The sequence below is a fragment of the Capricornis sumatraensis genome, chromosome 7 (genome assembly GCF_032405125.1).
Source record: "Capricornis sumatraensis isolate serow.1 chromosome 7, serow.2, whole genome shotgun sequence".
NCBI lineage: Eukaryota > Metazoa > Chordata > Mammalia > Artiodactyla > Bovidae > Capricornis > Capricornis sumatraensis.
In genome coordinates this window covers 6,875,714-6,894,175 of record NC_091075.1, presented here as the reverse complement: position 1 = coordinate 6,894,175, position 18,462 = coordinate 6,875,714, and the positions used below count along the sequence as shown (strand labels likewise).

At 41.3% G+C, this 18,462-nt stretch overlaps 1 protein-coding gene across 1 annotated transcript in view; it reads right to left on the bottom strand.

Annotated features, from left to right (window-relative positions):
- QRFPR (pyroglutamylated RFamide peptide receptor) overlaps positions 1 to 18,462 on the bottom strand; it is a 53,377-nt gene that overhangs the window by 8,413 nt on the left and 26,502 nt on the right. Inside the window, exons 2-3 of the mRNA XM_068975659.1 lie at positions 3,678 to 3,836; positions 268 to 329 (exon numbers count right to left, since the gene is read on the bottom strand). Of these exons, the coding sequence (XP_068831760.1) occupies positions 268 to 329; positions 3,678 to 3,836 (221 nt within the window). The remainder of the gene's footprint in view (positions 1 to 267; positions 330 to 3,677; positions 3,837 to 18,462) is intronic.

Here is an 18,462-nt window from a genome sequence, read left to right as displayed (position 1 = left end):
CATGTTTCTGCTGGCAGGCAAATGCAGAAATTGACCCTGGAACATTTTATTTTAAGCATTAAAGTCTTAACAATATAAGTTCAAGGAAGAGCTGAAAAAAGCAGAGAAAACTATCTTAAAGCAAATTATTTTATTCCACTTGAAAAACCTCCAGTAAAAAAATTGAGATCACACAAATTTGCTGTAATGTGCTTGCAGGGAGGAGAATGATTGCAAGTAAGAGGGGTGGAAAAACAGTGTGATTACCAATCCCAGCCCCCAGTCTACCTCAAGTCGTTGCACATGCCACATGGGCGCTCCCACGATGACGGCCACCAGCCAGACCAGCCCTGCAAAACGTTAAGATCATTAGAATGCAACTCAGCAAAGCAAAATACACCTGCACTTAATTCTCTTAATTCTTATGTTCAAGGGACAGCATAATTTTTTCCCTGGCGCAGGGCAGTGTTCTCCTCACATTTTCCACTCTACCCTCCAAATCGTCACTGAAGCATAAAAGAACAGACTTTTGGACACACTGGGAGAAGGAGATGGAGGGATGATTTTCGAGAATAGCCAGTGGGAGTTTGATATATGCATGACACAGGGAACCCAACCTGGAGGGAAGGAGCGGGGTGGGAGGTGAAAGGGAGGTTCAGGAGGGAGGGGACACGTGTATGCCTATGGCCGATCCATGCTGATGTACGGCAAAAACCATTACAATATAAATTATCCTCCAACTAAAAGTAATTAAGTAACTAATTTAAAGAATAAAAAGCTGTTGCTGGATAAAGCTCAAATTCCTTAAAAGGGTCCTGGAGGTACTCTACAATGTTGCTTGCCTCTCTGTGTCCTGTGACATTTCTGTTCACGTTCTTCACGCCCGAGTCCTCTCATGAGGAATTTACAGAATTGGTCTCAGCTCCCATTTCCCTTGGCAGGAACAGATTGGGCACCTACTGTTTGTTTGTTGAATGGATGAATAACATAAACATGATAGAGCGAATCCTCTATAGCTTCTTAAAGTTGAAATTATATTTATTTTAGGTGTAATTATATGAGCATTATTTTCTTGTTTACAAAACAAACATGTATAACAAAAAACCAGAGTACTTCTTCCAAATTTCCCGTTTTCCATGAGTTTGTTGAGGGGATTACTTCAATGATGCATTCCTTAGCAAAGAACAAAAGAGAATCTTAACATACCAGAGCAAGGCCAGAACCAAGAGCACTGTTTTGAAGAAAGTTTCCCAGCTCAAACTCTGCTTGCTCTTTCTGTATTGAGTGGGAGCATTAAAAAAAAAAAACAAAACACTGCATTGCTGTAGATCTCAAGGAACTGAGACCCACTTAAACTGTGATTGGAATTTATTATAAAGATACACACGGACTGACACCACCTATAGAAAGTTATCAAGAATCAGTGATTCCAGGTTGCCCTCAGGCTCACAAATCATTGTCTCTATTTCTGTCCCCCACTCTCTCTTCATTGCGACACACAGCCATTCTCTCGTAGTCCAATCATTATTTTATTATGTTAGCTCGTATCCAATCCTTTTTCCAGTCTTTAGTAGAAATTCTGGAGGCATTGAGCCTACCTGGCTTAGCTCATTACCAGTTCTCTTGACTCCACTGTCTACTCAGTGATAAGGGCAATAACTGGTATAATCTAGGCAAGTAAGCCTAGCAGGTTCTGCCAGCTGAGGAATGGGGGTGGGGGATTCATCTAGAGGGCGGACCCAGTGAGGGGGCGGACCCAGTGGGGGGGGCGGACCCAGTGTGGGGGCGGACCCAGTGGAGGGGCGGACCCAGTGGGGGGGCGGACCCAGTGAGGGGGCGGACCCAGTGAGGGGGCGGACCCAGTGGGGGGGCGGACCCAGTGGGGGGGCGGACCCAGTGAGGGGGCGGACCCAGTGGGGGGGCGGACCCAGTGAGAGGACAAGGCTGGTTTCCCGAGTGACAGAGACAGAGGGAGACGTCAGTCAGCGCTGCAGGAAAGCCTCTTGGGGAGATGAATCTTCTTGATTTAAACGTTTTCTGTCTCCTATGACTTTTTTGAGTAGGAACTGACTTGGCTGCCTATTATCAACTTTGCCTACAAATGTCAAAACTCTCTTTCCTTCTCTGTCTTTTAAAAAATAACTTCCGCCCTCCATGTATTTCTTTCCTAACCCTCTTTCCACACCCACATGCTGTTTTCAGATGTTCTGATGGTGGAAACATGTCAATTATTAAAAGCCAAGAGGTCTTTGAATTCTTTTTCAGGGAGAATGTGACATAAATTTGAAAATAACTAACAATTTTTCCCTCTATGGGATTATCTATTCAGTTCAAACTATTTCAAAGAGTTTAGTGTAGCAAAACCTTCAGGAGTTCTTTCTGTAACTCTACTATCCCATGCTGGCTAAATTCTTACAGCAGAAATAAATGTTTACTCATTCCTCTCAAGTGAGATATTAGTAAAAATTGCTCTCTTTGATTATCATATTAGTTGTTCTGAAACCTCTGGTTATTCAGCTATAGTGCATTCAAATCACTGAGAACCACATTGAAGTTTTAAATGGCTCAATTATAATTACCAAATAAAGAAATTTTTCCATTTCACTGTGCTACGCTTTAGGACATTGCTTTCGGTTTACATACATCACAGGATACATGGTGATTCAGAAACGGTTACAGCAAGCTGGGGATTCAGGAGTGCCTGAAGCACAATTAGGATGTGAATGAAATCCATCTTTGTCAGGCTTCTCCAGCACTTGGGACCCAGTGAACTCACAGGTCCTGCCACCTTCTGCTGCTGTGTACTCCGCTCTGAGACCCGTCTAGGCAGCACCCATGTTCCCCACTCTTCTAAACACACCTTCCTGGCCTCTGTCAAAAACTACCTGTTGAAATCTACTTGCTTCTTACCTCAGGATGACAGCTGACTAATCTAATGAATATTAGTATGGAGATGACACTGACCGATTTTAGATCAGCTGTGTGCCTGTGTGCATTAAGTCGTTTCAGTCATATCCCACTCTTTGCAACCCAAGGATGGTCGCCCACCAGGCTCCTCTGTCCATGGGATTCTCCAGGCAAGAACACTGGAGTGGGTTGATGTGCCCTCCTCCAGGGTATTTTCCTGACCCAGGGATTGAACCCGCATCTCTTATGCCTACCTGCACTGGTAGGCGGGTTCTTTACCACTGCTGCTGCTGCTGCTAAGTCGCTTCAGTCGTGTCCGACTCTGTGCGACCCCATAGACGGCAGCCCACCAGGCTCCCCCCGTCCCTGGAATTCTCCAGGCAAGAACACTGGAGTGGGTTGCCATTTCCTTCTCCAATGCATGAAAGTAAAAAATGAAAGTGAAGTCACTCATTCGTGTCCAACTCTTAGCGACCCCATGGACTGCAGCCCACCAGGCTCCTCTGTCCATGGATTTTCCAGGCAAGAGTATTAGCACCACTTTAAAAAGTTAGGAACAGCAACTCAGGGAAATCTGAGAGGAGAGATTTTCAGTGCTGAGCTAGGCCTCAAGAAGAGAGGGTAGGGGAGCAGTAAGTTTGGAGATGACTGAAACTGTGAAATGACACCCCAATGCCTACAAGACAGACAGGAGCTTCCTCCTCTAGTTCATAAACACGGTTCACGTTACAGAAATTCTCTTTGTTCTGTAATGAAGCACAGCTTTAATGCTGCCCGGGACATGTCCTCACCTAGCATCGTGAAAGCCCTTCGGTTGGTGTACTGCCATTTCATTTTAAAAGGATGCACCAGCCCCTGGTGTCTCTCCACAGCAATGCAGGTCATCGTGAGGATTTCTGTCACGACAGCGGTGGACTGGACAAATGGCACCATCTTGCAAATGAAGGCACCTGCAGCAAGGAACCAGGACAAGTTAAGCGGCAACAGGAATAGAAGTGTTATCTCTCTTTGTCATTATCACAGTGAATTCGTTCCGAGCCTCTGTTTAAAAGTTTTATGACTATAATTACACAGTAGATACAAAATAATTGAGAAAGTTTGTACTGGATGATATTATCTTTCCTTAAGTGGATTTCAAGTTACTAAATGATGTGTAATTATGTATAGTGGGATGATGAAAGGACAAGTAAGTATCTGGCCATTGACAATAAGCAGAAGAAAATCAGTGTGACCCTTCCTTGAGAAAAAGCAAAGTTGGTATTAACTGGTTTCTTGGGGTCCAAACCACAAAGTGGTTCTTGATTCTTTCTTCCTTTTTGGTTCCCTGTCAAATTGTAACAAAGGGATAATTTTCACCAAAGTCTCTCTGATTTCTTCTTTTATCTTTTACTGTCCTTTGACTTCCTGTCCAAGACTTACTATGCAGATTATACCATTATGCTCTTCACTGATTTCACATTCTCTAATGCAAAGGTCTCCAAGTCTGCAAGCATACTTCATTTGATATACATAATATTTTAAATAAAAATATCTGGATGCATTGCCGGCATTTATAAATTTCTTACACTGTGTGTCCAGCCCCCTCACCACTGGTATTTGTAAGATACGGTCTGAATTTCTGCTCTTGAATCCACCCTGCTCATCAATACCAAATTAATTACTTTGAACTATCTGAAAGGCATAAGCTCAGGGAGTATAAAAAGTTGGAAGAGACTTCAGTCCACTTGCTCAAACCAGAGATCTTCTTTTCACCTCCTCTCCCAAATGCTCTGCCTGGCTCTGCTTAGAGACCTAAGGAAGCACTCCTTGCTGGCACATCCTCACTTCAGATCTTCACATATCTTTTCCTTCTGCTTGGAATGTTCTTCCCCAGGAGACTATTCCTCACACCTTTCACCAAAGTCTTTGCTCAGATGTCACCCTCTCAATGAGGCTGACCTACTTGAATAAACCTGTTGTCACTACAGCATGTCCCTTGCCACCTCCTCTCATTCTACACTTTTCCCATAACTCTTCCAATTCCAACATGCTATGTAATTTACTGACTTGCTTTATTGTTTATTGAAAGTTTCCCCAGCCCTGTGCATGCATGCTTAGTTGCTTCAGTTCATGTCCGACTCTTTGTGACCCTATGGACCTTCACCCCCCAGGCTCCTCTGTCCATGGGATTCTTCAGGCAAGAGTACTGGAGTGGGTTGCCGTGCCCTCCTCCAGGGGACCTTCCTGACCCTGTGTCTCCTCCTCCTGTCTCCTGCATTGGCAAGTGGGTTCTTTACTACTAGCAGCACCTGGGAGAACCTTCCCCACCTGTACTAGGATGCAAACACTCTGAGAGTAAGGGTTTTTGTCTCTTTTTACACTGACATGTTCTAAGCACTGAGAATGGTACACAGAAGGCTCTCAACTGGCATTCACTGAGCTGAAGAGGATGAGTGACTAGCAAGCTCTTAACCTTGTTAAACTGACATCATTCAACTTCAGAGAGGCTCTCGCTGGGAAAAGGATCTTTCAATAATTTCATCCACTTCTTTAATTTTTCTTTCTGAGAGTTTTAGAATTAACCAACTATCTTTCCCAAAGAGCAACTCTTCATATATTTAAAAGATACTTTTATGTCATGCTTACATCTTTTCCAGTTGCCCCAGCTACTCCTCATGACATGCTCTTCAGATCTTTCAACTCCCTGGACACCTTCCATTGAACTTTCTCAGTTTGTGACTATGTGGCCCAAAAGGGAACCCGCCATACTCAGGATGTGGTCTGGACAAGGCAGAAACTAGGGCTGTCCTGCTTCCCTGGGTCTGAACATCTTCTGTGCATGTAACTGAAATACACATCAGCTAGAATTTTCAAATGGTTGGTGTCTGTTGAACTTGAAGTCAATTTGAAATTAATTGGGTCCATTTAACAGAAAATTTCTGTTAACTCAAGATTTCCTTAATTTCCATCCTGTGATTTAGTTAAAAAAAAAATGACCTAATATCGCTAGAGATACTTCCATTCTAATCTTTCTTGGAAGCTCCACATGGCAACCTAAGAGCCTGTCCCACATACTCCCAATCTCTGTTCCAGATTCTCAAATTCCAACCCTGTTCAAAGTTAAGGCCCTTCCTTTCCAGCAAGATAGTTTTGAGCTAAATGCAGTAATTTATCAATACTTTCAGTACCCATATAATTCACTACTTGAACACTGACCATATTGTGAATGAAATAGCTTACCTCAAATCCTGTTTTGATTGTGACATTTGAAAAAATGAATATATGACCAAATTATTCATCTGGGTATTTCTCCTTTTTTTTTTTTTGAAAAATTGATCAGAATTTCCTTGATTCTTTCAGCCAAATTGATTCTTTCAGAACAAAAGTTGGACAGACTAAAGCTAAAGAAATACCAGAAGAGACTTCCCATGAAATGGACATGGATCCACTATCAATACATTTTAGGTATAACTACCCAAACAAAAATGATTATTATAGTGTTATCTCATTGTAATGCTTCCATCCTAAATCTACTCAACACGTCCATCACAATGGTATGGAAAATTGGTCAGCTGATTACCTGATACTAGGATACACTCTGATCTTGATTCATCTAACCTATTAGTTCAGTTCAGTTCTGTCGCTCAGTCGGCTACTCTAAACCTCCGTATCATCGCTTTTATGAAAAAGAATTAATAATACCTATCTGTTACAGGACCAATGATTCTACTTCATAAAATGACATAAATATCCAATAAAAGAATAAATGGCAACCTGATTAAAAGAATACTGGTAAATTCAGTACATGTGGAACTGATAGATTCTTTGTGGCTAAATGTCCCATTAAAGAACATATACTTCAATAGTCTATTTTGCAGCTAAGTATATTGCAGCTCAAAGGAGTTGTGATTTGCTCATGTCCAGAGAGCTGTTTATTGACAAAATGAAGGCATGAATCCAGGTCATCTGTCTCCAGCTCTTTCCACTATGTCACCTTCACTTATCTGAACACATCCATGTTACATGGCTGTTTTCTTGTCTACATGCTCAAAATTCATCTGTTTAATGATCCACTTGAAAATTTTGTACCAAGAGGAGTTCTGTAATCTGTCATTGTAATGGTTTTATGAATCTAGACAGCATTTGCCCAACTCATTACTTCTGATATTTCTCCAATCAACTCTCTAAGAAATTACTGAGAAGTTTTTTTGATCACACCTCCAACTGTCTTCAGTGTTGTGGCATATAATTTATCTGCATGGAAGATATGAGTTGCTTTAAAAATAGGTAGATGCTTTGGAACTGTGGTGTTGGAGAAGACTCTTGAGAATCCCTTGGACTGCGAGGAGATCCAACCAGTCCACCCTAAAGGAGATCAGTCCTATGTGTTCTTTGGAAGGACTGATGCTAAGGCTGAAACTCCAATATTTTGGCCACCTCATGTGAAGAGCTGACTCATTGGAAAAGACCCTGATGCTGGGAGGGATTGGGGGCAGGAGGAGAAGGGGACGACAGAGGATGAGATGGCTGGATGGCATCACCGACTCGATGTTCTGAGATGCTCTTTTGCTATTTATTCACTTATACTGGATCTTTATTTTAGTGCTAGTCATTTTTGTTTTGCCCTTTTTAATTTGCAGGTCACTTTTCAAGATCTAGAAGACTGAAGCAAAAACAGGCATTGAAGAGCTTGTTTTTTTCCCTCTGCCTTTCATTAAATTTCTATCAATGACCTTCCATTTTGTTTTTAGCTCCTTGTTCTAATGATGAATGTTTCTGATGACTCTACAGTCAGCCTGATCTACACTGCAGCCTTCCCAATGTGAACTAAATAGGTCTGGTATTTTGTGAGAACGTGTCCCTTATGACATTTCTTGCCACAAATGGCAATTTTAAACTGGGATAATAACCCTAGAATTTCCTATAGAGGGCATTGTTTTCTTGGGATGTCCTTCCCTCTGTTCTTAAGGGATTATCTGACATTACTATAAGAGCTATGTTTCTTAAAGCTTGCCTGAATGGCTACTTCTCTTATTTTTTAAATGTGAATTATGACTATATTTATTTATTTAGCTATGCCTTGTGGCTTGTGCCACAACTGTTGCTTCCTGACCTGCATACAGGTTTCTCAAGAAGGAGGTCAGGTGGTCTGATATTCCCATCTCTTTCAGAATTTTCCATAGTTTATTGTGATCCACACAGTCAAAGGCTTTGGCAGAGTCAGTAATGCAGAAATAACAACAGACTGGTTCCAAATAGGAAAAGGAGTACATCAAGGCTGTATATGGTCACCCTGCTTATTTAATTTATATGCAGAGTACATTATGAGAAACGCTGGGATGGAGGAAGCACAAGCTGGAATCAAGATTGTCAGGAGAAATATCAATAACCTCGGATATGCAGATGACACCACCCTTATGGCAGAAAGTGAAGAAGAACTAAAAAGCCTCTTGAGGAAAGTGAAAGAGGAGAGTGAAAAAGTTGGCTTAAAACTCAACATTCAGAAAACGAAGATCATGGCATCTGGTCCCATCACTTCATGGCAAATAGATGGGGAAACAATGGGAACAGTGGCTAACTTTATTTTTCTGGGCTCCAAAATCACTGCAGATGGTGATTGCAGCCATGAAATTAAAAGATGCTTACTCCTTGGAAGGAAAGTTATGACAAACTTAGATAGCATATTAAAAAGCAGAGACATTACTTCATCAACAAAGGTCCATCTAGTCAAGGCTATGGTTTTTCCACTGGGCATGTATGGATGTGAGAGTTGGACTATAAAGAAAGCTGAGCGCTGAAGAATTGATGCTTTTGAACTGTGGTGTTGGAGAAGACTCTTGAGAATCCCTTAGACTGCAAGGAGATCCAACCAATCCATCTTAAAGGAGATCAGTCCTGGGTGTTCATTGGAAGGACTGATGCTGAGGCTGAAATTCCAATATTTTGGCCACCTCGTGTGAAGAGCTGACTCATTTGAAAAGACCCTGATGCTGGGAAAGATTGAGGACAGGAGGAGAAGGGGATGACAGAGGATGAGATGGTTGGATGGCATCACTGATTCAATGGACACACGTTTGGGTGGACTCCAGGAGCTGGTGATGGACAGAGAGGCCTGGCATGCTGTGGTTCATGGGGTCGCAAAGAGCTGGACACGACTGAGTGACTGAACTGGACTGTGGCTTGTGGGTCAGTTTCCAGACCAGAGATCAAAACCTGGGTCCTGACAGTGAAAGTTCTAAGTGCACACCTCTAGACTGCCAAGAAATTCTCTATTTTTCACATTTTGATTGTTTACCATCTACCTTCACTTTCTGATAGAAGCACAATTTCCTCTGGTGCATGAACTCTCCTCTATGCAGGAAGGTTAGGGAAGAGGCCCTAGTAGAGAAGACAAGGCAAACACAGGATGGAGTCTCTCAAAGAATCTATTGGCTCCAAATGTGCCAAATTTATCTCAGTTTTTTTAACTTGCTGAGAGAGTGCAGTGAAGATGAAAGGGAGATTTGAAGTGGTGGGCCCTGTGCTCACAAGATCATGAGCATGAACAGAACACTGTTTAGTTGTGGCTGCTCACCTCTGTGCACCCTTGGTCCCTGCCTGTTGCAGGTCCTTCCTACAGATTCATGATCTTGTGAGCCTCCAACATCTTTCTGGTATATCCCCTTCTCTTAAGCTACTTAGCTATCAACTGCAGACCAAGTAAACTTTTTTTGGCTACTTCTCTTTCATCACTTTTTCTCTGGAAGGTAGATTTCCTAAAATGTAGAATACTCCAGTTAGCACTCCTCCTGTGTGCATTGCTAAGGCTTATATAACAGTTCAAATCCTACTATTATAGTTTGCTTTCATTGTTGTTCTATTTCTACTACATCAAATTCTTTCCCAAGAATTTACAATAATTCTCCTTTGCCTACTGGATTAGGAACAAATGCTTTGATTAAATATTTATTTCCTTCTTTATTTATTGCCTTTTTCCTGGTGGATCCCACCTGCAATGCGGGAGTCCTGGGTTCAGTCCCTGGGTTGAAAAGATCCCCTGGAGGAGGGCATGGCAACTCACTCCAGTGCTCTTGCCTGGAGAATCCCCATGGACAGAGGAGCCTGGTGGGCTACAGTCCATGGGGCCGCAAAGAGCTGGACATGACTGAGTGACTAAGCACAGAAAACCTTCTTTTTACCACCTTTTTATACAACTTAATTTTCCAGAAAATGAACTGTTTGCTCTGCATATGAATGATATCCACTCTTCTACCTACCCATACTGGTCCTCACCTCCTACTGTATGCAGTGTAGGTCTCAGTGATTCGCATCAAAACAAGATCTCATTATTTCTAAAAATGATTCTTGGAAATTGAAAACAACTTGGCCAGAATTAGTGACTTTAAAAAGGATCCAAGTGGAAAGGACAGAGTGAAAAACAACCAGAGTTTTCATACTTAGAAAAGATTAAAAACATTCCTTTATTAATTCAGAAAATGGTAGAATGAGCTATGATTGCAAGAAATGATGATAACTGTGATGATGTCTATGAATAATTTGTTCCAAGGTTGGTAATAAACAAAATGAATAGATATTTGCAGTTTTAAAGGAAAGATTCCTTTATAGAACCACTATTTGAAACAATAGTCTAACAAACTACGAAACAATCTGGGATTTAATTTCCTGTACAAAAAAAATTAAGCCATATTCAAACAATTGATGCATCCTGTCCCATTATGGCTGTTAGTTTCTAGTTTTTTTTCTACAGCATTTCTTAAGCAGCAGCTGCTGCTGCTGCTAAGTCGCTTCAGTCGTGTCCGACTCTGTGCGACCCCATAGACGGCAGCCCACCAGGTTCTGCTGTCCCTGGGATTCTCCAGGCAAGAACACTGGAGTGGGTTGCCATTTCCTTCTCCAGTGCCTGAAAGTGAAAAGCAAAAGTGAAGTCGCTCAGTTGTGTCTAACTCTTCGCGACCCCATGGACTGAAGCCTACTAGGCTCCTCCGTCCACGGGATTTTCTAGGCAAGAGTACTGGAGTGGGTTGCCATTGCCTTCTCCTCTTAAGCAGCTAGCTGCTAATAAATTTACCAAATCCTGAATCCTAACAGCATTTCCCTCAACCACATCCAATGGTTGGGAATAAACTAAATACAGGCAGAGTCAGAATTGCTATACAACCTGTGGCTGAGAACCACAATGGAACAGAACTGTGGAATTCCTTGGCAGGAAGGCCCTCTCAGCAAGGATCCAGGCTGAGGGTTTCCATCAGTGTTCCATGGAGCCCTGTGCTCCTGCAGGCAGGCTCTAGGAACTGCCAAGAAAGGAGAGGAGGCTCTGAGCGCCAATCCTGCTGCAGCTGGATCAGTCCACCTGAATCCAGTTTAACTTAATGTGGTTTCAGCACATAAGTCACCAGCAATTTCAAAGAAGTTATAGAACCTTAATTCTGGCAGAAAAAATACACCCATACCCAGCGGGCAGTAAAGCGATTCATTCACCATAAGTCTCCACAGCTGTGAAGGTGTAAGAGTACTTAAAAACAGGGAAAAACATTCCACCCCAAGAAAATGTTTAGAGCAACAGTCACCAACATTTGTGGCGCCAGGCATGGTTTCATGGGGGCGACGATTCAAATGCATTACATTTACTGCGCAGTATTACTTCTATTATTATGACATCAGCTCCATCTCAGATCATCAGGCATTAGATCTCTTGAAGAATTTTCCACAGTTTGCACTGACCCTGGTTTGTTGCACTCCAGGGGCTGAAAAAGAGTTGGACATGATTGAGCGATTGAACTGAACACAGGCAAAGGCATTGGCCTAATCAATAAAGCAGAAGTAAATGTTTTTCTGGAAAAAAAAAAAAAAAGAACTCCAAAGTGGACTGGGAGATTCTGCCAATTTAAACCATAACAGACTAAAATTTAAAACAGATATGTGACTAATCTCTCCTAGAACTTCAGCCCTCCTGATAATTACAGTTGATGCTTGAACAACATGGGGGTTAGGGCATTGACTAGGGCACAGCTGATTATCAGACAGTAACTTCACAGTCAGCCTTCCATATCCAAGGATTCAATCAACCTTGGATTGTGCAATGCTGCTGTGTTTACTACTGAAATTTTTGCATATAAGTGGACCCTTGAAGTTCAAATCTGTGTTGTTCAAGGGTCAACTGTATCCCTAATTAGTGTAAGACCTTCACAAAGTGATCTAGTGATTATCCTCTGATTTACAAACTTTCCGATAGTGCTGCATCTGTGCAGCAGCAAAGAGGGAGGAACTGAGCTGAGGGAAAGGAAAGCCTGGCTCCCAGTGAAGGGGAAGGCTCAGAGGAGGCAGAAGGCATCTTGACTCCTGCAGAGTAGAGGGGCAAGGAGAAAAGTCTTACAGTTCCCAGGTGCCAAGAAGAGAGAGTCTCTATTGAGAGACAGTAGGAGGAAACTGACAGCAAGGGAGATAAGCCACTTTTTTTTTCCCCCCAGAATTCTTGTTATACTTAGGGAAGGAGACAGAAGGCCCCCAGCTGGCTCTGAGAGGAAGCATGTACATTTGGGATGCTATAAGAACATCCCATGGATGGGATGACTTATAAAGACAGAGATTTACTTCTCAACCTGTGGAGGTTGGAAGCCTGAGGTCAAAGTGAACAAGCATGGTTCAGGGAGGACCCATCAGGGTTGCAGACCTCACACAGTGTCCTCACCTGGCAGAAAGGGGCAGAGAGCTCCATGGGATCTCTCTTACAAGGGCACAAATCCTACTCATGAGGGCTCTGCTCTTCTGACCTCTTATTTCTTCTTTCTTTTTATTAATTGAAGATGTCATGAGATAATTATAGAGTCACATGCAGTTGTAAGAAGTAAGAGAGACCCCTTGTACACTTTGCCCAGTTTTCCCCAATGGTAACATGTTGCAAAACTACACACATATCACAACCAAGACATTGGCATTAATATAATCCACTGATCTTATTCAGATTCTGTCTGTACTCATTTGTGGTCTACGGATTTTTATTAATGGGTTCATGTATCTGCCACCACGGTTAAGATACTGAATAGTTCCTCCCGTTGCCCTTTTATAATCACACCCATGTTCCTCCTGTCTCTGCCCCTCCCTGCCCCTAACCACTGGCAACTATTAGTCTGTTTTCCATTCCTAAAACTTTTCATTTCAAAAATATTAGATAAATATAGTAAGATAGTAAATAACATTTTGGGATTGGGTTTTTTCTTTTAGCACAAACCCCTGAACACACATCCAAGTTGCTGCATTTATCAACAGTTGGTTCCTCTGTATGCTAATCCTCCACAGAATGTATGTGCTACAGTTTGCTTAATTCATCCACTGAGGATCATCTGGGGTATTCCCGTTTTTGACTATTACAAAAAAGCAGTTATGAATATTCATGCAAAAGTTTTGGTATGAACAAAACTTTTCATTTTTCTGGGATAAATACCCAAGAGTTTAATTCTCTGATGGCATGGTAATTACATATTTAATTTTATAATAAATTGCAAAATTATTTTCCAGAATGGCTGTGTCATTTGACATTCCTGCTGGCAATGTATAAGTGATTCAGTTTCTCCATATCCTTGCCAACAATCAATGTTGTCACTATATTTTATTTTAGCCATTCTGATTTATGTGTATTGATATTATTTCAATTCTCAATTCCCTGATTTTTATAAGGCTGAACATCTTTTCATGTATTCATTTGCCATCTGTATATCCTCTCTGATGAAATTTCTCTTCATGTGTTTTGCCCATTTTCTGATTACATTGTCTTTTCACTGCTGAATTTTGAAAGTTCTTTATATATTCTAGATATGAATATTTTGTAAGATATACATTTTGTACATATTCTTTCTCCATCTGTAGCTTGTCCTTTCATCTTCCCACATGGACTTTAACAGAAGAAGTATTTAATTTTGATGAGGTCCAAATTATCAGTTTTTCCTTTTATGCACTGAGCTTTTGGTGTCGGTTAAGAATCCCAAGAATTCCATGCTCACCCGTGATCATTTTCTATGGTTTTCCCCAAAGTTTCATAGCCTTACATTTACTTTTAGGTCTATCGCACATTTTTAGTAGGCTTTTGTATAAAGTGTCAGATTTAAGATGAGTAGTTTTTGTTTGTTTCGTTGGTTTATTTTTGCCTACAAATGTCAACTGCTCCAGCACTGTTTGTGAAACAGGCATTCCTTCCTCCATTGAGTCACACCTTTGTTAAAAATCAGTTGAGCATATTTGTGTAGGTCTATTTCTAAGTTCTCCATTCTGCTCCATTCATGTGTGTTTATCCCTCTGCCAATACCACACTGTTTTGATTACTTTATCTACATAAAAAGTTTGACAACAGGCAGAGGAATTCCTCCCACTTCATTCTTCTTTGTCAAGATTATTTAAGCTCTTCTAGTCTCTGTGCCTATTATAAATTTCTGAACAAACTCATCTATGGTTTAAAAAAATCCTTGCTAAGATTTTGATAGGAATTACTTTAAACCTATGATCACTTTTGGGAAAACTGACATCATTAATATGTTGAGTATTCTAAACCATTAACACAGTATGTCTACCATTTATTTATGTATTCTTTGATTTTCTTCACCTGCATTTTGTCATTTTCAGGTACATAGAATGGAAAACTGTGCTGTGTTTACTGTATACCTAAGTATTTCATTTTCTTGAAGTAGTTGGAAGCAGTGTGGTATTTTTCATTTCATTTCCTGCATTTTACTTGTTAATATAGAAATACCATTGAGTTTTGTGTGTTGATCTTGTATACTTTGACATTGCTGAATTCCCTTAATTCTCAGAGATTTTGGTAGATTCCCTGGGATTTTCTATGCCAAAAATAATCTCATCTGCAAATACAGGCAGTTTTATATTTCATTTCCAAACTTAAAAATGTCTTTCATTTCTTTCTTTTTTTTTTTTTGCCTCCCTGCAGTGGCTTGAACTTCAAGCACTATATTATATAAGAGTGGTGAGTAAAAGTCTACAAGCAATAAATGCTGGAGAGGGTGTGGAGAAAAGGGAACCCTCTTACACTGTTGGTGGGAATGCAAACTAGTACAGCCACTATGGAGAACAGTGTGGAGATTCCTTAAACAACTGCAAATAGAACTGCCTTATGACCCAGCAATCCCACTGCTGGGCATACACACCGAGGAAACCAGAATTGAAAGAGACATGTGTACCCCAATGTTCATCGCAGCACTGTTTATAATAGCCAGGACATGGAAGCAACCCAGATGTCCATCAGCAGATGAATGGATAAGAAAGCTGTGGTACATATACACAATGGAGTATTACCCAGCCATTAAAAAGAATACATTTGAATCAGTTCTAATGAGGTGGATGAAACTGAAGCCTGTTCTATAGAGTGAAGTAAGCCAGAAAGAAAAACACCAATACAGTATACTAACGCATATATATGGAATTTAGAAAGGTGGTAATGATGACCCTGTATGTGAAACAGCAAAAGAGACACAGATGTATAGAACAGTCTTTTGGACTCTGTGGGATAGGGAGAGGGTGGGACGATTTGGGAGAATGGCATTGAAACATGTATACTATCATATGTGAAACGAATCGCGAGTCCAGGTTCAATGCATGAGGGATGGGATGGGGGGGGAGGTGGGAAGGGGGTTCAGGATGGGGAACACATGTACACGCATGGCTGGTTCATGTCAATGTATGGCAAAAACCACTACAATACTATAAAGTAATTAGCCTCCAATTAAAATAAATAAATTAAAAAAAAAAAAAGAGTGGTGAGTATAGACATCCTTTCTCTGTTCCAAGTCTAAGGAAAAAAACCTGTCTTTCATTATTACATGTGATGTTAGCTGTAGGTTTTCACAGATGTTCTTTATAAAGCTGAGAGTCTTTCTGTTATTAACCTGCTGAAAACTTTTATCTAAATGTACGTTGGATTTTGTCAAATGTTTTTGGTGTGTCATTTGCTATGCTTCTATGACTTTTCTTCTTTAGCTTGTTGATATGGTGGATTGCATTGATTTTTGAATGCTGAGTCACACTTTCAGACCTGGGATAAATCCCACTTGATCATGTGTATAATCTTTATTATACACTGTTGGAGTCTGTCTGCTGATATATTGAGCATTTTTATGTTTCAGTTTGTGAGAGACACTGGTTTGCAGTTTTCTTTTTATTGTACTGTCTTTGTCTAGTTTATTTACCAGACAAAAAAATGCCTCAGAAAACGGTTTAGGAAATTTTCTTTCCTATTCTATTTTCAGGAAGAGTTTGTGTAAAAGTAGTAATTCTTCTTTGTGTATTTGGCAGAATTCTCCAGTGAAACCATCTGGGCCGGGAGATTTTTTGGGGGGTAAGGGCAGCTGTGTGGGTGCATACTAACTGTGTCTCTTCCTTCCCTCCCACCTCCCTCCCCATAACATCTCAGTGGGTCATCCCCATGCACCAGCCCCAAGCATGCTGTATCCTGCGTCAGACATAGACTGGCTATGTTTGGGAACTGGTTCATGTTTGGGAACACATGTAAGAATTAAAGATTTTAAAATTAAAAAAAAAAAGAATCTTTTCAGTCAAAGAATTATGAGCAAATGTTTCTAAATCAAAAGGGCTACAATAAAAAAGAATGGGTCTCTGCCACCCTCACTCACCTGATGTCTTACTTCCAAATCTGCTTGTGTTGCAGTCTTCTGTCAGGCGCCTGACATCTCTAATCTAACTGCTTTCGGTTTTTGATTTATTGACTTTAGATGGTCTGTATTGACTTTCTTCTAGGAAAGATGGGCTTTTAGTTCACTTTAATCACCTCCTAAGTCTGCTTCTCCTTTTAGTTTCCTTATAGTTAAAACACTTTCTTCAATAATTTCTTTGAAAAGATTTTGAGAAGTGTGCTTCCTAAATTCAAGTATGTGTTTTCCCCTATCTTTGACTCATGAAGTAATATACTTACCATGCTATTCCTTGGTTTCTCAGCTTCCAACAGTTTATCTCGCCCCACGCTTTGTAAGATGATAATACCTCACCTCCTCGCATCACCTCCTTCCTCCTTTCCTTCCTCTCTTCTGCCCTATAACTTCTATCAGCCATACCTTTACATGTACTTTATCGAGACTAATAGCTTTTCATTCTGTTTCATAGCCATGTTAAGCCTTCTGCACTTGGCCCACTTTTTAATTATGAAAGATTAAAACTATAAACAGCATTTTCATCAGTATGACTACTTAAATATTTTAAGTACAAAGCCAGTAGGTATGCTCTAAATACATTTCTCTTTCTCTGATTTTACAGTCATGATCCTTGTGAATTTACTTACTGCCCTAAAGTATGCCATAATTTAATGTGTTTTTGATCAAGGCTATGCTCTTTTGTAGAGCATTTTCATTTATTTCATTTTTCCTAGAGTTTTCTTTTTGTCCTTGCATTTCTTTTTTTTCTAGTTTGAAGAAGAAACATGCACCTTCTTCAGCACGGTACAGTAGTTTAGAGTATGAGCTCTGGAATTAGGGGCTTCTCTTGTGGCTGAGCTGGTGAAGAATCTGCCTGCAATGTGGGAGAAGAAGAAGTCAAGTCGCTCAGTTCGTGTTCGACTCTGCAACCCCATGGACTGTAGCCCAGCAGGCTCCTCTATCCATGAAATTTTCCAGGCAAGAGTACTGGAGTGGGTTGCCATTTCCTTCTGGGTTCAACCCCTGGGTTGGGAAGATCCACCGGAGAGGAGAAAGGCTACCCCCTCCAGTATTCTGGCCTGGAGAATTTCATGGACTGTATATTCCATGGGGTTGCAAAGAGTCGGACACGACTCTCACTTTTCACTCTTTCATTTTCACTTCACCTTCTGGAATTAGACTGCCTGGCTTTGAATCTTGACTTAGTCAGTAGTTAACTGTGTGTCCGTCACTTCCCTGGTGGTTCAGACAGTAAAGAATCTGCCTACAATGTGGAAGACCCGGGTTCAAGCCCTGAGTTGGGAAGATTCCCCTGGAGAAGGAAATGGCAACCCACTCCAGTATTCTTGCCTGGAGAATCCCATGGACAGAGGAGCCTGGTGGGCTATAAGTCCATAGGGTCGCAAAGAGTCGGACACGACTGAGCAACTTCACTTACACTTTCTTTCACTTTCACTTTAATTGTGTGTCCAAATCTTTGGGACTCCATGGACTGTAGCCCACCAGGCTCCTATGTTCATGGGATTCTCCAGGCAAGAATACTTTAGAGGGTTGCCATTCCCTTCTCTAGGGGATCTTTCCAACCCAGGGATCAAACCCAAGCTCTGGCATGGCAGGCAGATTCTTTACCATTTGAGACACCAGGGAAACCCCAAAGACATGACCTTTCTTCATTGTGTCTTGGAGTTTCTTATCTATAAAATGCAAATGATGAAACACTACTTGTTTCAGAGGACTCTTAGAGGATTCAGTTCAGTCCAGTTCAGTCGCTCAGTCGTGTCCGACTCTTTGCGACCCCATGAATTGCAGCACGCCAGGCCTCCCTGTCCATCAGCAACTCCTGGAGTTCACTCAGACTCACGTCCATCGAGTCATTGATGCCATCCAGCCATCTCATCCTCGGTCGTCCCCTCCTCCTCCTGCCCCCAATCCCTCCCAGCAATCAGAG